Source organism: Emys orbicularis, chromosome 1, assembly GCF_028017835.1.
Source record: "Emys orbicularis isolate rEmyOrb1 chromosome 1, rEmyOrb1.hap1, whole genome shotgun sequence".
NCBI lineage: Eukaryota > Metazoa > Chordata > Testudines > Emydidae > Emys > Emys orbicularis.
In genome coordinates this window covers 203,124,091-203,144,929 of record NC_088683.1, presented here as the reverse complement: position 1 = coordinate 203,144,929, position 20,839 = coordinate 203,124,091, and the positions used below count along the sequence as shown (strand labels likewise).

The 20,839-nt window shown below is 41.6% G+C and overlaps 1 protein-coding gene across 3 annotated transcripts in view; it reads left to right on the top strand.

Annotated features, from left to right (window-relative positions):
* The window catches only part of RUNX1 (RUNX family transcription factor 1), a 204,359-nt gene extending 183,766 nt beyond the window's left edge, over positions 1-20,593 (top strand). For all 3 annotated transcript variants that reach the window (XM_065402432.1, XM_065402445.1, XM_065402439.1), the window contains 2 exons: positions 14,116-14,277; positions 20,100-20,593. In XM_065402432.1, the coding sequence (XP_065258504.1) occupies positions 14,116-14,277; positions 20,100-20,593 (656 nt within the window). The remainder of the gene's footprint in view (positions 1-14,115; positions 14,278-20,099) is intronic.
* Positions 20,594-20,839: the final 246 nt, after the last annotated feature.

Sequence of the window (20,839 nt, the reverse complement as noted above, 5' to 3'; positions counted from 1 at the left end):
TGTTTACAAGGGGTTTTTTAAAGGAAAAGAAGAAAGACGTACATATTGGAAACCCTATTGGTTTGCAGTAAGATTTGAAAGAGATGAAATTAAGTGAAAACTATAGAGCAGATTGTCAGCTGATGTAAACTGGCATCGCTCCACTGACTTCAAGAGAGCTACGCAGATTTACATCACCTGAGGATCTGGCTCTGAATCTTGACAGGATGGTCTGCAGCATAAAAATAAATAATTAACCAGTGCAATAAGTGAACATAAAGACAGATGTTATAATATGCTTTTGTTGGTACTTGCATTTTCTTGTTTAAAAATACTGCAAAAGCCCTGAGGCGATGAAACACAGACAGGAGTATGATGTTATCTCACACCTATAAACCTTGCTCCGAGTCCACTGGTGGCCACTATCCAGAACGACTGAGTTCAGACAGACTTGGTTGTGCTAAGTACAAATGGCGCTTTCAGTCTTTAGTAGACAGCATTTTGCTCCAGGGCCCAAATCCTTCAAACATTTGCCTAGGTAATTGTCTGCTTTTGCCTTTTAGTGTCTCATCATCAGCTTATCTATAGGTTCAGACTGGCTAAAGGAGCATGTGAGGATGGGGTGGGAGCAAGCCATTTTGTATTTAATTCACTTGCAAGAGAGACTAACACAAGAGCAGCTAACTCATCATTTTGGGATCATCTTTGCAAAATATGTAAAATATGGCACTTTCTTTTAAAGGGATTTAAATTGGCTTCTTGCCGTCACCTTGCAGTTTTAGGTCATTTTAAAAAGACAGTCAAAATGGCTTTGATCAGTTTTGTTCTTGCTGTTGTTTATAAGAACTCTTAGGAGTCTTGAAAATGAAATCCATTTCCTGATTGAAATTGGTTTTTGTTCCATTGTACACACAGACCAGGTTACATATGAGTGCTCAGCCACTGCCATTATTTTCCCCCATTAGAAATAATGAGCTTTGAAGTATTTATTTTTAAAACTAAACACGCACAGTTCCTGGACTTTCCACACAGGCATTAACAAAAATGTATAGTAGGTCAAATTTGGGGTTTACCAGTCTTGACATACCCTTTAAATAAAGCAGGAAACTGCATATCAAGATTCCTTCAGCTTCGAGGTGGTTTCTTAAAGAGTTAAGCAATCATTTTCCAATGACCTTATTGTGCACTCCTTATCCCGGCAAAACCGCTGGCTTCAATGCGTTTAGGGGGACTTCACTGGGATCAGTCAAGTTTTAGATATAGCTGCCGGTGTGTAAGTATCCATGATTATGGTAAGAGCTATTATCTTACTGATCTTTCCCAGCAGAAAATCTAGTCAGATGACATAATTTGAGACACAGGAAGTGCAACTCGTCTTCCTGAAACATGGAGGAGGGAGGAGCCTTTCCAAGTTGTTTGAAAAGAGTTGTGGTTACTTTATCAGTGGTTTAATGCAGGTAGTTGTATATTAGGTACACAAATAATCTGAACATACAATAGTTTTCCTTATTCATGCTGAGCTACGCAAAAAAACGATATCCTCAGACTGTCAAAGTTCTGGCTTCTTGTTAATTACTAATGTTAATTATTCATTTCTTCATATGTGCCATTTTGCAACATTTTTTAGTAAATAGTAATCAGATATTAAGTTGAAGATTGTTTTATATTATATTGCAATTTTCCTTTCATTGTACTGTGTAGTTCCAGCTATATGTAAATTTATTTTCATTCCCTAGTCTATTGTAATACCACCTGGGCACAAAATGGAAATGAAGGCCACTCTTTTTTAAACGGAGGGACCTACAGTTAGGAGCACAAATCCATATTTCATCACTTATATTAAATGGCCTGGTTTTGAGAGGCCCTGCAGCTCCCACTGACATCAAATTACTAAGAGAAGAAATGACTACAAGTGTCTGGGAGTCAGGAGGAGCCAAGAATGCTCTGAACTTTTGAAACTCAGGCCACATATTTAGGGGGCCTAACTTTAGGCACCTAACTTTGCAAGATGCTGGTCAGTGGCTCCCATCCTACAAAGACTTGTGCACGTGGTTCGTTTTGTGCACTTTGGATGGGATTTTCAAAAAGTGACTTAGGAGTATAAACTCCATGGTGCTTTTGAGAATCCCACACTTGGACTTCAAAGTTTACAGCCTATATCTTCTCCTTCAGATTTAGATTTGTCCTGATCTGAAATTAGTCAATGTAGCATTGAAAGGTGAATTGCAAAGTTAACATTAATTTTGAACTAAACCCAGATACGTGTGCTGATACCCCCACTTATATGACCTGGGGGTGGAGGGGAGGCCATTAAATTTTCACTTACCTTTCTTTTACTACTTTCTTTCTCTAAATGAAATCCTCTGGCATTTTCTGATTGCCTAAAGAATCACAAGATACAGCTTTCTGTGACTTCACTGGTGCCATAGGGCTGCATGGAATTTCTGATATCCACAATGTTACAGTAAGATGCATTCCTCAACTAAACAGGAAGTGCCAGAGGATTTCACAGAGAGAGGAAAGCATTTCTTAAAAGGTATGTTAAATGTATTTATGGGTTGAATGTGTCCTACAGCCCAGTTAGTTGGGGCTTTCAGCACATTTTTCTGGGCTTAACTCATTTTTCATTTCAGCTTTGCAGATCTTCTGTAAACCAGTTTGATGTAAATCATTAGCTCAGTGTTTAGAAAAGCAGAGACTTTAATATTGTTTTCAAGAGCTATTGTTTTCTTCACAAGTCACCCACTTCATTTAGTACTTTAATGAGCAACAGTTTCTCAATTATCTACTTTAAAAAACCCACGGTACAGTCTAAGCCAAAGTAACTTTAAAAATATATGTTCACATGATGGAGACCTTACTTCACCTTGTAAATCAAAGCTGTACTCTGGAGAGAGGTTTCATACTACTGTGATAGGTATCATTTTTCTCAAGGTGACTTCATCTGTTAAAGTGTGAAGGTTGCATTTGATATGTCAATTACTTTCTCTAAGTCAATAAAATGAACCAGGGCATCTTTAGATCATCAGAGGTCTGCTTATTAACAAAAGTTTTTTTTTAATCATAATCTGTGTTGGAATTTAAAAGAATCCAGGCAGATTTAATTTGCCATCCTGAATAAAAGTGGGGGGGGGGGGAGGGGGGCATGATATTCTGCTGCTGTGTGTAGAATGCCCCTAGATGAATTCCACATTATTAGTTTATGTTCTCTCTTCTGAGCACTAGGGATGAGATCATGAAAGTGTAAATGGCTGTTATCTTCAAAGGCCTCTTTTATACTGACAAAGCTCCACCTTGCCAACCTGTATTATTAGTCTATTTTAATCCTAATTAGTACACATCAAGGTCAGAGTTTTGTGGTGGATAAAATGACTGCAAACTCCAGAGAGCAAGTTTTTTCTTATGCAGCTTTCATGTGGAGAAAGGGAGAGAGAGAAGTGCTGAAGGTATGAAAGATGAGATTGGGAAGGGGTCTTTGCTTATCTGTGGGCTAGAGAACTTTAATATGGTGTAATTAGTTCACATCTTTAGGAGCTACCTGTGAGATGCCTGATGCCGTGTTGTAGTCATTCCTTTGTCACTGTGTCCCACGGCAGTCTGTACAGACTCGTTGAGGTTACTTGCTTCCTTGCTACTCTTTATTTCCAAGGGGAATAGTTCCTCTAAGGAATGTCCAACCTCAAATTAAATGGTCTTCAAACACATATATAGAAATAGGAGGCAATTCCACATGAATTAAAACCAGGCTGTATGCCTTCATGACTGTCCTTTCGAACACAAGGTCCCAAATCCTTCTATGACCTTTCAAGAAGATGTCTTAGTGGTTTGGCACTGGCAAATTACATTTCCAGTGACCCTTAGCCAAGGGCTGCTGAGAGCAGGCACAGCATGGTGGAGGTATAAAATCAGAGCAACACCACTTCTGCTAACCACACCGCTACTCCTCCTCCACCATTCCCCATGGACTGGCACCAGAAGGCAATTGGTGAATTCCTTGAATCTCCCCTCTCTTGTACAAGAAAAATATTGTAGTAGTCACTAGGAGACAGGATGGTATTGTGGATAGGGCACTGAACCAGTACTCTAGCTAGATGGCTCTGCTACAGACTGAGAGACCTTGAGCAATTCACTTAAGCTTTGATTCAGCAAAGCATTTAAGCACACACTTACGTGCTTTGCTGAACTGGAGTCTTGATATCTGTATGCTCCAGTTCCCTGTCTGTAAAACTGAGGATTATAATAATATTGTCCTTCCTCGTGGGTGTGGTGTGAGAGTAAATTCATTAACATTTGTGAGGTGCTAAAATTCTACAATGATGAGGAATGTATCAGTATCTAGATAAACAGATGTTTGAAGCAGTGGAGCTGAAAGGTGGGCCAGTAATAATGTTTGTTCTGTGTTAGTACAGTGCTTAGCCCACTGGGGCTCCTAGGAGCTACAGTACTACAAATAATAATAATAATTAATACTAAGGGTCAGTTATATGCCCTGGCTTATTATAAAGAGTATAGCAATAGCTTGTGTGAAGCTGTCAGGGTAGCCAAGGTATTCTTTGACTCCCGACTCTTAGAGCTGTGATTTCCTAGCAATTCTTTTTATGCTCTAGGAGAGAATTTGAGGACAGGGAGGGGGGAAAACTGCAACATGCCAGAGTCTGCTTGAGTGCCTTTCACAGGAAGCCAAAAAAGTGGAAGGTCAGGGTTGAATTCTTTGATTTCACTCATTGTTAATATTCTTTTTTGGAGAGTGAGGAAGATGGGGGGGGGGGGGCGGAGAAGGAATCGAGTTTTTTGAATAAATAAATAAATCACTCTCCAGGGTGAGTCATACCTCAGAAGACAAAGAACAATGCATCCTTAATTTACAAAACTCAGCTTTCTGATTTCTGTGTGTCGCTGGCACTGTGAGACTCTGCTGCTTGCACATAACGCAGTCGTGTTCTTCAAAGCAACAGTGACGCCAGCCCAGAAAGAGTGTGCTTACTCAGTGGGAGAGATGGTTTATATTTCATCTGAGCAGCTTATGTACTAACCTGCTAGAACAGCACACACATTGATTGTGAAATCACAGTTTTCACAGTTCGGTGCTTGCTCTGTTGCGCCTCCCAGTGTTGGCAGCAGGTTAGCAAGGAGAACTGCAGAAGATTCCCAGGGGCCCCCAGACAATCACTATTTCATATGCATTCCATCATTATTATTTATGTATTTATTTGGCAGTACAATACAGCATGCAAGCTGTTCTCGGTTTCTAGCTTGGACAGTTCATTAGGGAGGCCCTAAGCCGCAGTGTAAGAGAATGTAGGGGGTGGGGAGATCCCTTCAGCAAGTACTTTCTTCCATTGCCTTTGGTATCCTTTTTGCATTTTAGCTATTTTGCAGCATTCACTTGCTGGCATGGCCTGGAAATAGAGTGAAACAAGTTAAAACAAACTGTTAGGGAGTGACAGGTTTCAGAGTAGCAGCCGTGTTAGTCTGTATCCGCAAAAAGAACAGGAGTACTCGTGGCACCTTAGAGACTAACGAATTTATTAGAGCATAAGCTTTCGTGGGCTACAGCCGAAGAAGTGGGCTGTAGCCCACGAAAGCTTATGCTCTAATAAATGTGTTAGTCTCTAAGGTGCCACAAGTACTCCTGTTCTTTTTGTTAGGGAGTGCTTGTTTTTTCCCTTCTGTAAGAGGGCAGCCCTACTAGAGCACCCTCATGTGGCAAGCACACCTGCCTTAGTTTTCCCTCCTTCTGAGTCCCCAGAAATAGTCCAAAGCATCTGCCCAAATATACACGTAGCCTGTGTGGAGTTCATGTATTCCAAAAGTACTGTGCCCGTAAATCATAACAGAACCTGTCCGAGCACCATAAACCAGCAGTCCCCCAACATAGTCCAAACAGTAAGAGCAACATACAACCCTGCCATTTCTCACCTCAGCCCCAGCTCTCCACCACAGCCCCAGCTTCCTTCACCACACCCCAGCACTCAGCCTAGTCCTCTCCTGTCCTGGTACCAGGAGAGCCAGCCCTGCCCTCCAGCTGGGATGCACCCCTGCTTTTCCTAGTGGGAACCCCCTGAGCCTCTATGCTGGGAGCATCCTAACCAGTGGAGCATCACCTCTCATGGTGCCTCTGGGCCCAGCTCTCCAGCCCTGGAGATGTCAGCGGGTAAGTCCCTCCACTGCACCCCTGCCTTGAGCCCTCTCTGTCCCTTGGCTCTGGCTCAGAGCCAGCAGGCATCTCCCTCTGCTGCTTTTCCTGCCTTCAGCCCTTTCCAGCCCTTGCTCTCTGGCTTGAAGACACCAGTCAGCAATTCCCCCTTGCTGCTTTCCTTCGCTTTGAAAACACCTTCTGCTGCCTTCCGGGACATTCTCCAGTCCCTCTGGCCTCTGGCAGCTCTCACCTGCCTCTGACTGAACCAGTCTGCTCTGACTCACTGGGACTCTATTTCCTAACTTCCTTCAGGGACTTCACTGGGTCTCTCCTTGATCCTTTTTAGCCTCCAGCTGCAATCCTGGTCTTAATCGGCCAAATAGGAGAACTTGCTCTAGCACAGGGCTCTGGACCTACTTCATTTACTGGGGCCAGCCGCCCAGTGACATCCCCTGTCCCACCCATTTTTAAAGAAGAAGTAGTTGGAATTGTTCACGTGTTATTTTACAAAATTGCAGTGGGGGGCCTTAAAAACTGGAGGATTATGATCCCCAGTAGTTAGAGGCACTGCGGGATTTGCCTCCTCAAGACTCATTTCTGCGGCAGTGCCTAAAAGAAAGTAGCTAACTGACAAATTAGTGCTACATAGGGGGGAAGCTGGGGACTGGTGATACACAGAAAATAAATAAAAAGCAGAACTAACACTAGAACTTCCAGCCATCACCTTGGCCTGTTGGCCTGTTGTGTCTCATCCTCCCCAATATTTGTGTTTCTTTTTTGTCTCTCACATTATAGGCTGCCCACTTTGTAGAGACTATATCTTCTTACATAGCTGTAGAACACCCAGCATATTTTGGCAACTGTTGCAATAATAATAATAACAATAATTAATAATAAGCGTAGGGAATTCCGCAAAAACCGCAGTAAAGGTAAATTAATATGGTGCAATTAAGAGTAACCTTTTGAAAGGTTGCCACTCTAGCCCATATTGTGCTCTAAAACCTAAGGAACTGATGCTACTGCAGGAATTGTGTGGAGCTGCACGCATTTCATGGTCCCATGGGAGACGAGGCTCAGACTCCTCTAGAACTCCTTGAACAGTTTGAACATTTCACAAAACCTCAGAAGTGCTGAAATAAATGTAAATATTGGGGTATGAGGCCAGTGCTGAAGGTGCCTTTTATGAAGAGTGAGTAGCTTTGGCAGTGCCATGAAAACATGATGTGCACCATAGCCCAATGTGGCCTTCATTTACACCAGTTCATATAGTGGAAGGGCTACATGAGGTAATCTGGGGGCTCCACACAATCAGAGATTTCAAGACAACAGTGTGCCGTGAAGTGCATATGGGGGGGGGGTATCTTGCGGCTCCCACGGAGGAAGGCAGTGAAGTCGATGTGGAACAGACAGCTCAACCTTAAGCATGTAAAGACAATGGAGTGGTGGCAGCCACTGGAATTCTCAGCCAAAAGACCCATTGTCAACCATTGCAAATCTAGTGTGAGGTTTTCAAAGCCGCAGCGGGGATTTGGATGCCCAATTCCCATTCATTTCCAATTTTCAAGCCCTTAGGTGGCTTTAAAAATCCTGTCCCTAAAATTTGTGCCCACTTCCATGAATCCCAAACATCTCCTCACCGTTACATTGGGAAATGGCTCTGTGGTTTGACAGAGCAACCTAGTAGTTTCCACCATGCGTCATGCTCAGGGGAAGCACCCTGTATAATGAAATAGCTGAGGGTGGAATTTTTACAGTTTGCTCTGTAATTTTCCAGTTCCTCATCTTCCAGCACTGAGAAGCGTTAGAATATTTGCCTTCTGTGTCTGCTGCTGCCAGCGATGACCTTGCCCTTTGGAAAGTGCTACCTTCTCAAAGCCACTGACTAATCCTTTCAGCTGCTGAGAGGTGACACAGCTTTCCAAAGTGCTGCTGTAGGCTGGGATTTAAGGCTTGTATTTGTGATTTGTTGGGCCCCAAGTTGGTAGGAAAGGGAGAGAGTGATGGAGCCATGTTGGTCATGCTGCTGGATGGGAGATCAGGTCAAATCAGTGCAAGATTGTAGGGCCCCAGTCTGTCCTTTGTGCACCTGGGGTTGGAAGGAGTAAACGGAAGATGGAAGATGATGAGGGTGGCAGTGGATGAAGCGGAGAAAGGAATGTGAGTGAGAGAAAAAATGAAAAGAACTTTGCAAAATGTCTTCATTTTTTTCCTGAGGCCTAAAACATCCCTCCTCTCAGCCCATTGCCCCTGTTCAGCAAGAAACCTCTCTGAATGAACGTGTCTAATCAAGACCATTCCTGACTTACTCACACTGGCAGAGAGGGAAATTCGCACTATGAGAACTGCTTCCCTTTGGAAAGTTTGGCAAATCATGAAGGCGGTGGGGAAAAAGCAAATGAATACTGGAGTCAGTGAAGCTTTGTAAAGTAGTTGATGGCCCTAGTCATTTCTTATCTCCCTCTGGGATGACATTAGTAAGCCCCTGCTTAGCCATTGAGATGGGATCCCAGCCTTCTTTCATCCCATCTTTTGGGCCAAGTGTTCCCGTTAAGGTGCTAGCCAGGATGGTGGAGGAGTTGCAAAGCTTGACACTATGTGACTGGTAGAAATTTTTGCATGTGACTGACAGACATTTTTGCAACTTGAGAGAAATGGCTGGCAACTGCAGAGGCTGTTTCACATTTTGTCTGACTCATGTTATTATGGAATTTTAACTGATACAGATATCTGGCTAAGCAACTGCTTGCTACTTGTATATACTTGTGGGTGACTCCCTTTTACCCATTGACCCTTGTGCTGTAAAATCATTTCTGGAAGGCAAGATGTCAAGATAATAAGACTTTTTAGCTAGGTATGTATTGTTTGTGGGAATGAAACATTATTTTCCCATGGTGCCTTTGGAATTTACCCTAGTTTAGACAGGGGCCTCCAGGTAAAATGCACCCAAATCTAGTCAAGGGGGTACCTATTACCTTGCTGAATACTGATGCATCATTCTCAATCCTGACTCGCACCATAAAGTACTGACTCACATCCTGCAGCTCCTTGCTGAAGCTTCCAGTAAACACACTATGTCATAGTGAGATTTGGCTCACACTGCTCCACTTGGCTAAGATCAGACTGTAATGTCTGATCTGCAATGACACACTGAGTGCTGTCTCACTCTGTACTATGGTGGCACAAACCAGCTCCAAAGGCAGATTGTATCCTACCAAACACAGACAAGACAGAAATTCACATAATCATTAAGCAAGTTCTCTTCATTCTCATAGGCACAGTGGTACCAGCTATCTGATTTCCATATCTGATTGACCACTTAAACTTAAAACTTCCAATCTCTTTAAGGAATTAGTTTTACACCACAATGATTAAGAAGTTTCAGATTGTAAGCTCATTTTTTACCTCAGAAATGAGTGGGTGAATAAAACAGACCCCACCCTCTACCACAACAAAGGGGCCAAATCCTCAGCGTGGGTAAATTGGCACAGTTCTAGGGAAGTCTGTGGAACTGTGCTGATTTACACCAGCCGAGCACCTCGCTTTATTTTGCTGTGCATTTTGAAGTGTAAGTCTGCTCTGAAAAGTGGTTCTATAGAAACGGCATCATGGAGCTCTGTGTTTGTTGTGTTTCACTGATTTCTATGTCGTGTGTGCTCAGTTTACAGGTAAAAAGCTATTTGGGAGGTTTTTTAATGACTGTCCCACAAAATCACTTTGGGCTCTGAAGCCAAGCTGAGTTCTCGCCTCCTCATGCATCCTCGCCATTAATAAAGGTTCTGTAGGCCAAATTTGGCCTTGATTTATATCTGTGCAATTCCATTGCCTGGCAGGTATTTGCTCACTCTTGTTCTGCAGTGCTAACAAACAGTAAAAAAAGAGAAAAAGTCCCTAAAGTCAGCAAATGAGACTGAATACCCACAGGGAACAGATCTGCTAAGTAAGAAGGCACTACCTTTACACAGTCACCTTTCAGAGTACAGTTGTACTTAAAGCAACTGCACCAGAGGTGTTGTGGTTTTTACGGGACTAAAGAGTGTTACAAGTATTATATAAATGGCTTAGACAGTTCTTAGGATAGTTGCATGGCATTTTGCATGTGGGCTCAAAGCCAACCTTACTACCGTTTGCAATCATGGGTCATACAGTACTAGAAAATCACTACTGTTGAGGCATGATACTTCTGTAGTGCAATTATTTGGTGCCAAGCACACATTAGCTGGAATATGTGCTAACAATTATGGGGCAATGCAAAAAGTTCTCCAGCACCACCTGTTGACAAACCATTGACAGTGAAATCTCAGGTCAGAAGGCAGAATTATCAACATTCTGTGAAGATGCCAACCTTCTGCAAATTAGGCTTTGATTTTCCACTGCAACAATCCTTAGAAAAATGCTATATATGAGACCCCCAAGAAGCAACATGGGAGGAAAGAGATTTTAACCCTCTTACCTGAGTCTTTTACCAAAGCTTATTTTATTAATCATTAAACAGTATACAACATTGGCACTGTTTAATTATGAGGGTGTTTTTTAAAAAACCAAACACCACAACTTTTTCATGGCACTACAACATGACGAGGCATGAAAGGTGGTCCGATACATCATGCTTAATAGCTTGGTAGGCAGGAGCCCGAGAGCTAGTGACTACACAACAAGGTGTGAATTACTGTGCTGTAATTATTGCCCTGGAGTGTTTTATTGCAATTAGTAACTGTTTTCATTTTTTAAAATATATTTTCTCCTATGATGAAAAGCAGAAATGAAAGTACATGCTAATAGAAGAAATGCAGGAAGAATTGGGCCCAGATCCTCAGATTGGTGTAAACAGCTTCAGCTCCACTGACTTCATGCTGTTTTGCTCTCCTTTGAAATAATTCTGCAATCCTATTTGGCATTAAGACCCCAAAGGCCCTATTATTTTCTCTGAAGTTAAACTGGAGTACCTCTAGCTCTCTCTGCAGATTCTTTTGGAGACACTGTGGTTTGGGAAGAAACTCAGATTTTTTTAAAGCAGGTTTTCATACATTTAACTTTCTCTCTCTCTCTCTGTCACACACACACACACACACACACACACACACACACACACACACACACACACACACACACACACACACACACACACACACACACACACACACACACACACACCAACTTCCCCACCCCAGGTTGCTACATTTTGAAACATTTAAATCTTTACTCTGATTGGGAAGAGAATGGTGAGTTGTATTTCTTTAAACTGTGGCAGTTTGCGGTTCCAGTTTAAGTTAAGATAAATTGAAAGTTCACCACTGGGTCCTAAAGAAAGAAGGATATCAGAAATATTTCCAGCTCCCTTTGAAGTCAGTGGAAATGCTCCCATTGACCTTCGTGGGAGTTGAACAAAGCCCTAAATACTGAAACAGTGGCAGAAGTCACCACCCCTCCACCTCCCGGCAAAAAAAACCTACAGAATTTTCCAGTGCTATTTTCATTGCTTTATTTGGTAGTAAATGACTGAAGGAAGAGGCGGATGGGGTCAGTGAGTTTCTAACCCAGGTATTGTGGTTATGCTGCATTAGCATCATTGAATGGTATGCAATTTGTTAACCAATCAGAGCTCTTCATTTTTAAAGCCATTCTAGGACAACTACTAACGAAAATTATGTGTTTGGGTATTCAAGTAACAAAATATAAGGTTGATTTTTGGCAGTTAGATTTTTTTTTACTTGATGAAGACTTAGATGGGTTATGGGGTTAGTAATGGGATACAGAGCCTTTCATCTCTCGGTCACTGCTTCAAATCCATCTCAGGTCAATAGTAATTTACAGTGGATCTTGAATGAGCTAGATCAAATATATTGGTAGCCTCTGTCCAGTTGCTAATGGGCATGTGCTTGCATCACAAAATATACCACTCTTGGGTTTCTGGCCAGGGCACAGCACTGTGGCAGTTGTACTGGCATTAAAAGAGGGGTAGAGTTCATATTTCAGTCTTCAGACTGCTGACTCCTTCAGTTTTAGACACAATCAGTGAGAAGGTGGTGCTGACCCATCTACATGGCTTAACTGGAATAGGTGGTGTGACAATGCCTCCCATCATTCCTCTCCATGAAGAGCCAGAGAATGCTGAGAGGTAGCTGCTGCTCCTTCCCAAAGGCACTCACATGTCAATCCCCATAGGTAGAGCTCCTTCCTCACTCTTCTTCAATACCTACAGGCCAAGACAGAGCATCTGAGAGCAGGAGATAAGTATGCTGAGTCATGGGGGTTCCGCTGTGAAACCAACTTCCAGGGCAGATTAGACTAATTCAGAGTATGACCACTTTTAGGGCATGCTACAAGATCCTTCCCTCTTTGAAATAGTTTTCCTACCATAACTGGAAATGGTGGTGAAGGAAAAAAGAAGCAAATACAAATGAAGTGGAGCTTCCTCCCTCCAAGGAAGGAAGAAAGGCAGAGAGTCCAGGAAGCTCACTAGGGACCTTCTTCTGCAGTGGTGTGGGTATTAGAAAACCCTTCAGATAAAATAGGTAAACAAAAATTGGCTTCTGGGATAGCAGTCTCAGCAGATTCACCAAGGACTGAATGGGCAAGAAGACTGAACTATACAGTTTCCCTGCTAGAGTTGGTCCTTCCAGGATCCAATTATCCTGGTACTCAGGTGAATAGACATATTGAAATCAATGGAACTAGACTGATTTAGTAGGTTTAATCTGCAAGTGGCCTTACAAGTAATTTTTTAAAAGGCCAGGTTACTCCACTCTGCTTTTGGATAAATCTCCACTTCCAAACAAATGAAAGAAACGAAATATAAATCTAATCTCCATAATTCGCAACAAACCTCCAAATGTGGTTTCTTATGGAAGCTCTATGTCCTTCACCTCGAACTTGAGAACATTTATTTCCATGCTGGTATCCATTCTGTGCACAGTATCAGCTTTTTGCCACTCTGATATTTGCTTCTTTCAAAGAGACAATTAGTCAGTTTGAGCGGTAGGAGAAAATTCTCACTGCTGGGAAAACTAGTGAGAAACCCCAGATTTGTGGAAAAAAGAGACAATTTCCATTCTTGCTTTGTGTTTTTTCCTGAAAGTAAAAAGGCAGCTTGTGCAGATGGGGAAAATGCCAGTTCCAGATGTGGACGCTCACGTGGCAAAAAGAGGTGGTTCCTACGATGGACAAACTGCTTTGGACGAATATAAATACTGCCCCTCATCCCTGCTACAAATCTTTGACCCCGTACTTAAGCCAAACTAGTTCCGAGGCTAAAAAATAATTGGTTAACTTTCTTCTCTATTTAAAAAAAAACTGTTTGCATTTCCAGATTTCACCTAGAAGCACCAGAAATTATGAAATATCCTGTTTTCCAATTTTTCAGTTCCAAGAGGCTTGCACAAGAACTCCTAATTCTGAAGTTCATCCAGCTCTAGTAGTTTCATTCATCTCTAGTAACAGACCTTCCATAATCACTGTAATCACTATCTCTAACAAAATAAATTGTCACAGAACTAAGACTGGAATTTTCAAATAAGCCAAAGGGCATTAGACACCCACATCCTTTTGAACGGGGCACCTAACTCCCTTAGGATCCTTTGAAAATCCCAGTCTAAATTGTCACAATTTAGCATAGCTGTCTTCTACTCAGTGACATGTGAGTCTTACTTTTGTGGCACAGCAGCAACAACACTGCACGACTGAAATACTAATGTACCTCAACCATGAACAGTTTGTGCATTGACACTTTCACCTTGGGAAGCTTAATCCGCTTTTCCCTGACCACCATCAATGTGAATTATCAAAAAGCTTCAACTGATCAAAAATCACAGCAACACAAATAACATTTTAAAGAGCGATTCATCTGAAGGTGTCTTAACAAAGGGGAATGTTTGAAGTAAATTGTGAATTGAAGCGAATGATAAGTTTCTGTATAAACCATTTGGTTCAGTTCCTATGTTTGATCACGGTGTTTAGAGGCTAAAAATAACCTCTCTCTCAATACTTCTTTTCCTTTGCAGATTCAAGGCAAGTACAGCCATCTCCTCCATGGTCCTATGATCAGTCCTACCAATACTTGGGATCAATCGCCACGCCCTCAGTGCACCCTGCCACTCCAATTTCACCTGGGAGAGCTAGTGGAATGACATCCCTCACTGCGGAACTCTCAAGCCGACTCTCAAGTAAGTACCTAAAAGTTATTCACACTAAACAGGTACCACCATAGCCATGTGGCAGTTTCCAAACCACAGTGATACCAGTGGTTGGAGCTTCTTAGCATCTTGTTACCTTTTTACTCAAATCGGGATGAAATACATTTTGAGTCTGCAAGAAAAAGTTTTCAAGTGTTTACTTGGCTTTGGCTAAGTGATGGAGAAATCCAGAATGTCACTGTCAAAAACCAGAAGAGAAATTAATTTTAGCTGCTTTGAAATGGGAGATATGCAGAACTATAAAAATAGTTTAGATAGCTGGAGAGCTGCAATATCTGCCAAGAAATGAATGCTGCGGATGTTTAATCTCTGCTTCCTTCCCTCACACTAAATTCAGAGCAGATCACAGCAGATTAGGGGTTTACAGCTGAACAGAGGATGGAGGTTTTTTTGACATTTTAAGTGTTGTGTTTTACTGTGTTATGTTATGTCTTTGTCGAATTGCACTGCAGAACTTTACAGGCCAACATAAAAATGTATCTCTAAATGACACTTACCACCTGGTTTTGTATCATTTACCGCAGTCCATCTACTGACATTAACCCCCACCTCTTGAACCAACATTTGGGTGTTCACCATCATGAATTCTCTTTAAATGAATGGGAACCACACAACTAAAGTTCCTACATAGCTCTTTGGAACTTTACCCCTTGGCAGCAAATGTTGGCCTTGTTGGAGTAGGTAGAGATCCTTCTGACGTCAGTGGGACCCCTTGAATGGCCTATAGTCTATGCTGCTGTTGGACTTATAGTGGGTTGTACCTGCTTAAAAATACTGTTTTCAATGATGCACTTTTTAATCACTTACCTATCCTTATCTGGGCTTCTCAGTAGAAATAGGTTATTTTGTTAAGGTTAGGGGACAGCTAGATATTAGAGCAGGCTGGAAATTGATAATGGATTTTTGTAGACAATTAAAACTTTATTTAAAAAAAAAAATCTTCTGTGAAATGTTTTTGTTTTGTTTTTCATTGACAAACTAAAACCAAAGCAATGAAACGTTTTGATTATTTTTGTTTTTTCTCCCTTTTTCTCTCCTTTTTTTCCTCCCATCGCTCCCTTTTCCATGAGCAAAATAAAAAAAGTGAGAAAGAAAAAAGAAAAAACTGGGAAAAAAATCATTTGCTGAATAACCAGAAATTTTCAAACAAAACTAAAATTGTCCAGGAAAGATTTTATTTACAAATGAAAAAACATTTTTTGGTTGAAAATTGTTTTGGAACCAAACATTTTGACCAGCTTTAACATACTGTGTGTGTGTGTGTGTGTGTGTGTGTGTGTGTGTGTGTGTGTGTGTGTGTGTGTGTGTGTGTGTGTGTGTGTGTGTTAAAGATGGTAGGAAAACTAATTTAAACTCTTTTTTTTAAAGACATATTTTGCCCCCATTTTTTTCCAGTTCGTACATGCGTATAGGTGTCTATGTAAAAGGAACACTCTTTCATCTTCCCTTACCACTCCAGCATAACATTATCACTGACAGGAAAATCACTTACAACTCCAACAGATAAAGAAATACACCACATGCCCTGAGTTCATCTCACTCAGACAGTATTACAAAACCTTAACTCTGACCGCAAGGAAATTCATTTATAGTTACTATAGAAATACGCACACAAGGTTACTGTATGATGAGTTATTTTTTGTGGGAAACTGTGAGATTGGTGAACAGGTTTTACATTACAGCACATCAGATGAATTTGGGGGGTGTAATTTGTTTCTGTATCTATTGGAGGTGGAAGTGGTTTCTCTGTGGAGATGCAGAATCTGTCAGTGACCAGAGTTAGTGTGATATCTGAGTGCTTCTTTCACTTGCAGTTTCCTTGCTGTCATGGGTCTAGTTGGGTGGGTTTTGCCTTCAACAACCTTAACTGGTTTGTAATTAAGTTTTTTGTTTGTGGGATATTATTTATATTTTAAATACTCTTCTGTATTAACATAAAATATCTCTTTGTATCATTGTAACTCCCCCAGTAAAACCCACACTTGCACACCAAAACACTCTAAGGAACTAAGAAAGGTTTAGAAACCCATTGAAGAAATCTGGCTATGACAAGCTTTCAGAACCTGACACTAGTAGTATGTCTGCTCTACCTTTCAATCCAGTCAGAGCAGACTGCTTTGTTTTCCTTCTTCCACATACTAGTGCTTCCTTCTGCACACACACTCCTTTCATACAGTATCCACCCCTTGTCTGAAAAGGGTTGTTTTCGGGAAAGTTTTCTTATTATTGTTATTTTGATAATACATAGCTGCCACATCAGAGGACTGACAGCTTCCATTCATCTGAGTCAGGATGAAGACCCTTTTAAGGAGGCCATTACACTGCTCTACAGCCAAAATGCTTCTGAAATAAATGTAGTCAAACTTTACTAATTCTGGGTCACTGAGAACGAAAATGATGCTTAAAATTGTTGATTGGCTCTAGTTTTCAAGATATGCTATTGGGTCAGTATATACGACCCTTGACTTGGGAATGGCGGAGGATAAGTGAGTTATAAAGGGAAGGGATCTCAATTTAAACCAGAAATGATTAAAATACATCTTTGACTGGATCTATGAATAAATCTATGACTGGGTTTGGACAGTACTTGCTTTTTAGGCAAAACAATGAATGATGCAATCTGGAGCTGGTATTGTGTCATACATGATATGAATTGCATCATGTTATTCCTAGAAGTCATGGATGATGCAATCATAACGAAGCTTACATCACTCTGCTGAACAAATTGCCCTGTATCCGCTCTAGAAATCATACAGTGTCGTGCTCTCTTCTTTGTCAGTGTTTGATTTTGCAAAGGGACACATTTCTGTTTAGCCAAAGTGAGCAGAGATGCCTCGTACTTGTGTGAACAGTGCAGATAACTTCTGCTATGTTTGTGGTGAAGTGACTTTTGCATCACAAAAGCGCAGTATAACCACTATGGTTAAGAAAGCCTATCACCTTTATTTTGGCTGCAAAATTGGAGATCAGGACAAGAGGTGGGCCCCACACATATGCTGCAACACTTGTGCAACAAATCTTCGCCAGTGGTTGAACAGGAAAAGGAAATCTATGCCTTTTGCAGTGCCAATGATTTGGAGAGAGCCAACAGATCATACCAGCAATTGTTACTTCTGCATGGTGCCTCCAGTTGGGAAAGGTGTGTCAAAGAAGAAAAAGTGGACTGTGCATTATCCAAACATTCCATCAGCTATACGCCCAGTACCCCACGGAGAAGGACTGCCGGTTCCTGATGCACCAGAATCATTCTCACTTGAGTCAGACGAGGAAGAGGAAGAGGATGAAACTTCTGGTCCTGAACCATCAATGTCACAGGACCCACATTTTCTCCCATCCTCCTCCTCTGAACCACACTTTCTCCCATCCTCCTCCTCTGAACCACACCTCATAACACAAGGTGAACTGAATGACCTTGTCAGGGATTTGGAACTACCCAAGAGTAAGGCAGAGCTGTTGGGCTCCAGACTACAGCAGTGGAATCTCCTGGCAGGTGATGTTAGGGTTTCCATGTTCCGTGACCGTCAAAAGGATCTTGTCCCATTCTTCTTCATGGAAGGTGATCTTGTAGCCTGCAACAACATCGATGGTGTGATGGCAGCCCTCAACATCATTCACGATCCAGATGAGTGGAGACTATTCATTGATTCATCGAAGGCGAGTCTTAAAGCTGTTTTACTGCATAATGGCAATGTTTTGCCATCAATTCCAGTTGGTCATGCAGTCCATATGAAGGAAATCTATGACAACATGAAACAACTTTTGAGGTGCATAAGCTATGACCAACATCAGTGGCAGCTTTGTGGCGATTTGAAGGTTGTTTCTCTCTTGCTTGGTCTGCAGACTGGATACACAAAGTACTGCTGTTTTCTCTGCGAATGGGATAGTCGTGCAAGGGATTCCCACTACATCAAGAAAGATTGGCCACTCCGACAGTCATTGGAGCCTGGGAGGAAAAATGTTCAGCATCCACCACTTGTTGAATCAAGGAAGATTTTGTTACCACCTTTACACATCAAGCTGGGTCTGATGACGAACTTTGTCAAGGCCATTGACAAAACACAAGCAGCTTTCAAGTACCTCCGTGGAAAATTTCCAAGGTTAAGTGAAGCTAAGATAAAGGAAGGTGTCTTTGTTGGTCCTCAGATTCGTGAACTTCTTCGAGATGATGCATTTGACCATGCACTGCGTGGCAAGGAAAAGACGGCATGGAAAGCCTTCCAGTTAGTGGCAATAAATTTTCTCGGAAACAACAAGGCAGACAACTACAGGTTGTTGGTGGAAAACCTCCTCAAGGCATACAAAAGCCTTGGTTGCAACATGTCACTAAAGATACATTTTTTGCACTCTCATCTAGATTTTTTTCCACCGAACTGCGGAGCAGTGAGCGACGAGCACGGCGATCGATTTCACCAGGACATTGCAACAATGGAGAAACGCTATCAGGGCAAATGGAGCCCATCAATGCTTGCAGACTATTGCTGGACAGTGACAAGAGATGCTCCATTTAATGAATACAAGAGACAAGCCAAGAAGCGCCGAGTAGACACTGAATAGGACTAAACTATGTACAGAATAGTTTTTTGCCTTTTGTTTCATAATAAATTTTATTTATAACACCCTTTTGCTGATTTTTAAAGTGTTACATAAACAGGACAGGTGAAATATTATCATGTAAAGCAACCATAAACACATGAAAAGATCTAGGTTTACAATTTATGATTAAAACTCTACTATCTACACAATATACATAGACATAAAATGTAAAAACTGAAATATCTTAGAAACAGTAGCCAATCAGTTGTTTTAATTGTCATATTTGAATTCAGCACATAGAAATACATAATAAATAGCACATTTTATCTCTGAAGCAGACGACTTCTCAAAAATTGTAGACCAGTGTTATCTGTTCAGGTTGTTTAATCCCTTTGGAGGAGGCAATGGTGGGCGGGAGCCCACTTTCATCTGTGTCAAACCAATGGGAGCAGAGTTTAGCTGTCATATCAGATGTTCAGCTTAGTCAGGTGTGAAACATTTCCATTAAAAAAAACCACTTCAATCTTTTAATCCCAAAGTATACTGCTTGGAAACAAATCTGCAATAGATGTCATTTTATTGACTTCTTAAAGCCAAGATTTTCAAAAGTCAGTAATGATTTCAGGAGACTCCATTTTTCAGTGCCCAACTTTCGGACACCTTAAAGAGGCCTGATTTTTCTTAACTTCAGTAAGGTTGATAGACAATGTGGACCACTATTATTAGTTGTAGTGTGCAGAACACACATATGTATACCTAAAAACAGAATCTGCTCCAAGGAGCTTTCAATCTTTAAGACAGACAAATAAAGCAGTTACAACAAGAGACTAAGCATTGGACTGAAAACCTGCAACACCTGCATTCAAGGTCCCATCTCTACCAATGTGTGGTCCTTGGCAAATTACTTAGCTTTGGTGTCTCAGTTTCCCCCTCTCCAAAACTACTTGTTACTATCGTGTTTCTACTTCACAAGGGCACTGTGATGACTATTTTGTTAATGTTTATAGAGCACTCTGAAGCTGTAAATATTGCGTAGGCTGTAAGTGCTATGAAAACAAACAAACAAATAAAAACCTATAGGGCAAGGGTAATCCCTCTTAATTGCCCCTTTACTGAAATGAATTCAAAAGTTTCAGATAGCCAGTGTTACCAATACCCTATCACTGATCCGCCATGAGAAAGCATTGTCCTTTCGTGACTCATTAAAATCTTGTTCTTTCCATTTAAAATTGATTTGTTTTTCTTCTCTCAAAAACTAGGTGCTTCTGACCTAACAGCATTCAGTGATCCCAGGGTGGGAATTGATCGCCCATTCTCCACTCTTCCTTCAATTTCTGATCCTCGTATGCACTATCCTGGAGCATTCACCTACACCCCAACGCCTGTCAGTTCAGGAATAGGAATTGGTATGTCTGCTATGACCACTGCCACAAGATATCACACTTATCTCCCTCCTCCATATCCTGGTTCTTCTCAGTCTCAAGGTAGCCCATTTCAGACCAGCTCACCTTCTTACCATCTCTATTACGGGACATCAGCAGGGTCATACCAGTTCTCCATGATGTCTGGGGGAGATCGGTCACCCCCACGTATCCTCCCTCCTTGCACTAATGCTTCCACAGGGTCTACTCTCCTCAACCCCAATCTTCCAAACCAAAGCGATGTGGTGGAGGCAGAAGGTAGTCACAGCAACTCCCCTACTAACATGGGCACCACAGCAAGGCTGGAAGAAGCGGTATGGCGACCATATTGAATTAATTATAAGTAGAGATGGGCCAGGACTAAAGTGCTTTTTATCTGCTGATGCCCATAGGTATCCCATAAATACCTTTCTTGCCTGTGGGCACTGCCATGTTTATACATCACTTTCAGAAGCAAACGATCCAAAAGTCAGTACTTCAGGAATGATGTCATGGTGTTAGCCAATCAGTGAAGGGATGTCATTCCAGAAAAGTAGCCTTTTTCAAGGGCTGAACTTCTGGAAAGGAGAACATTTAAG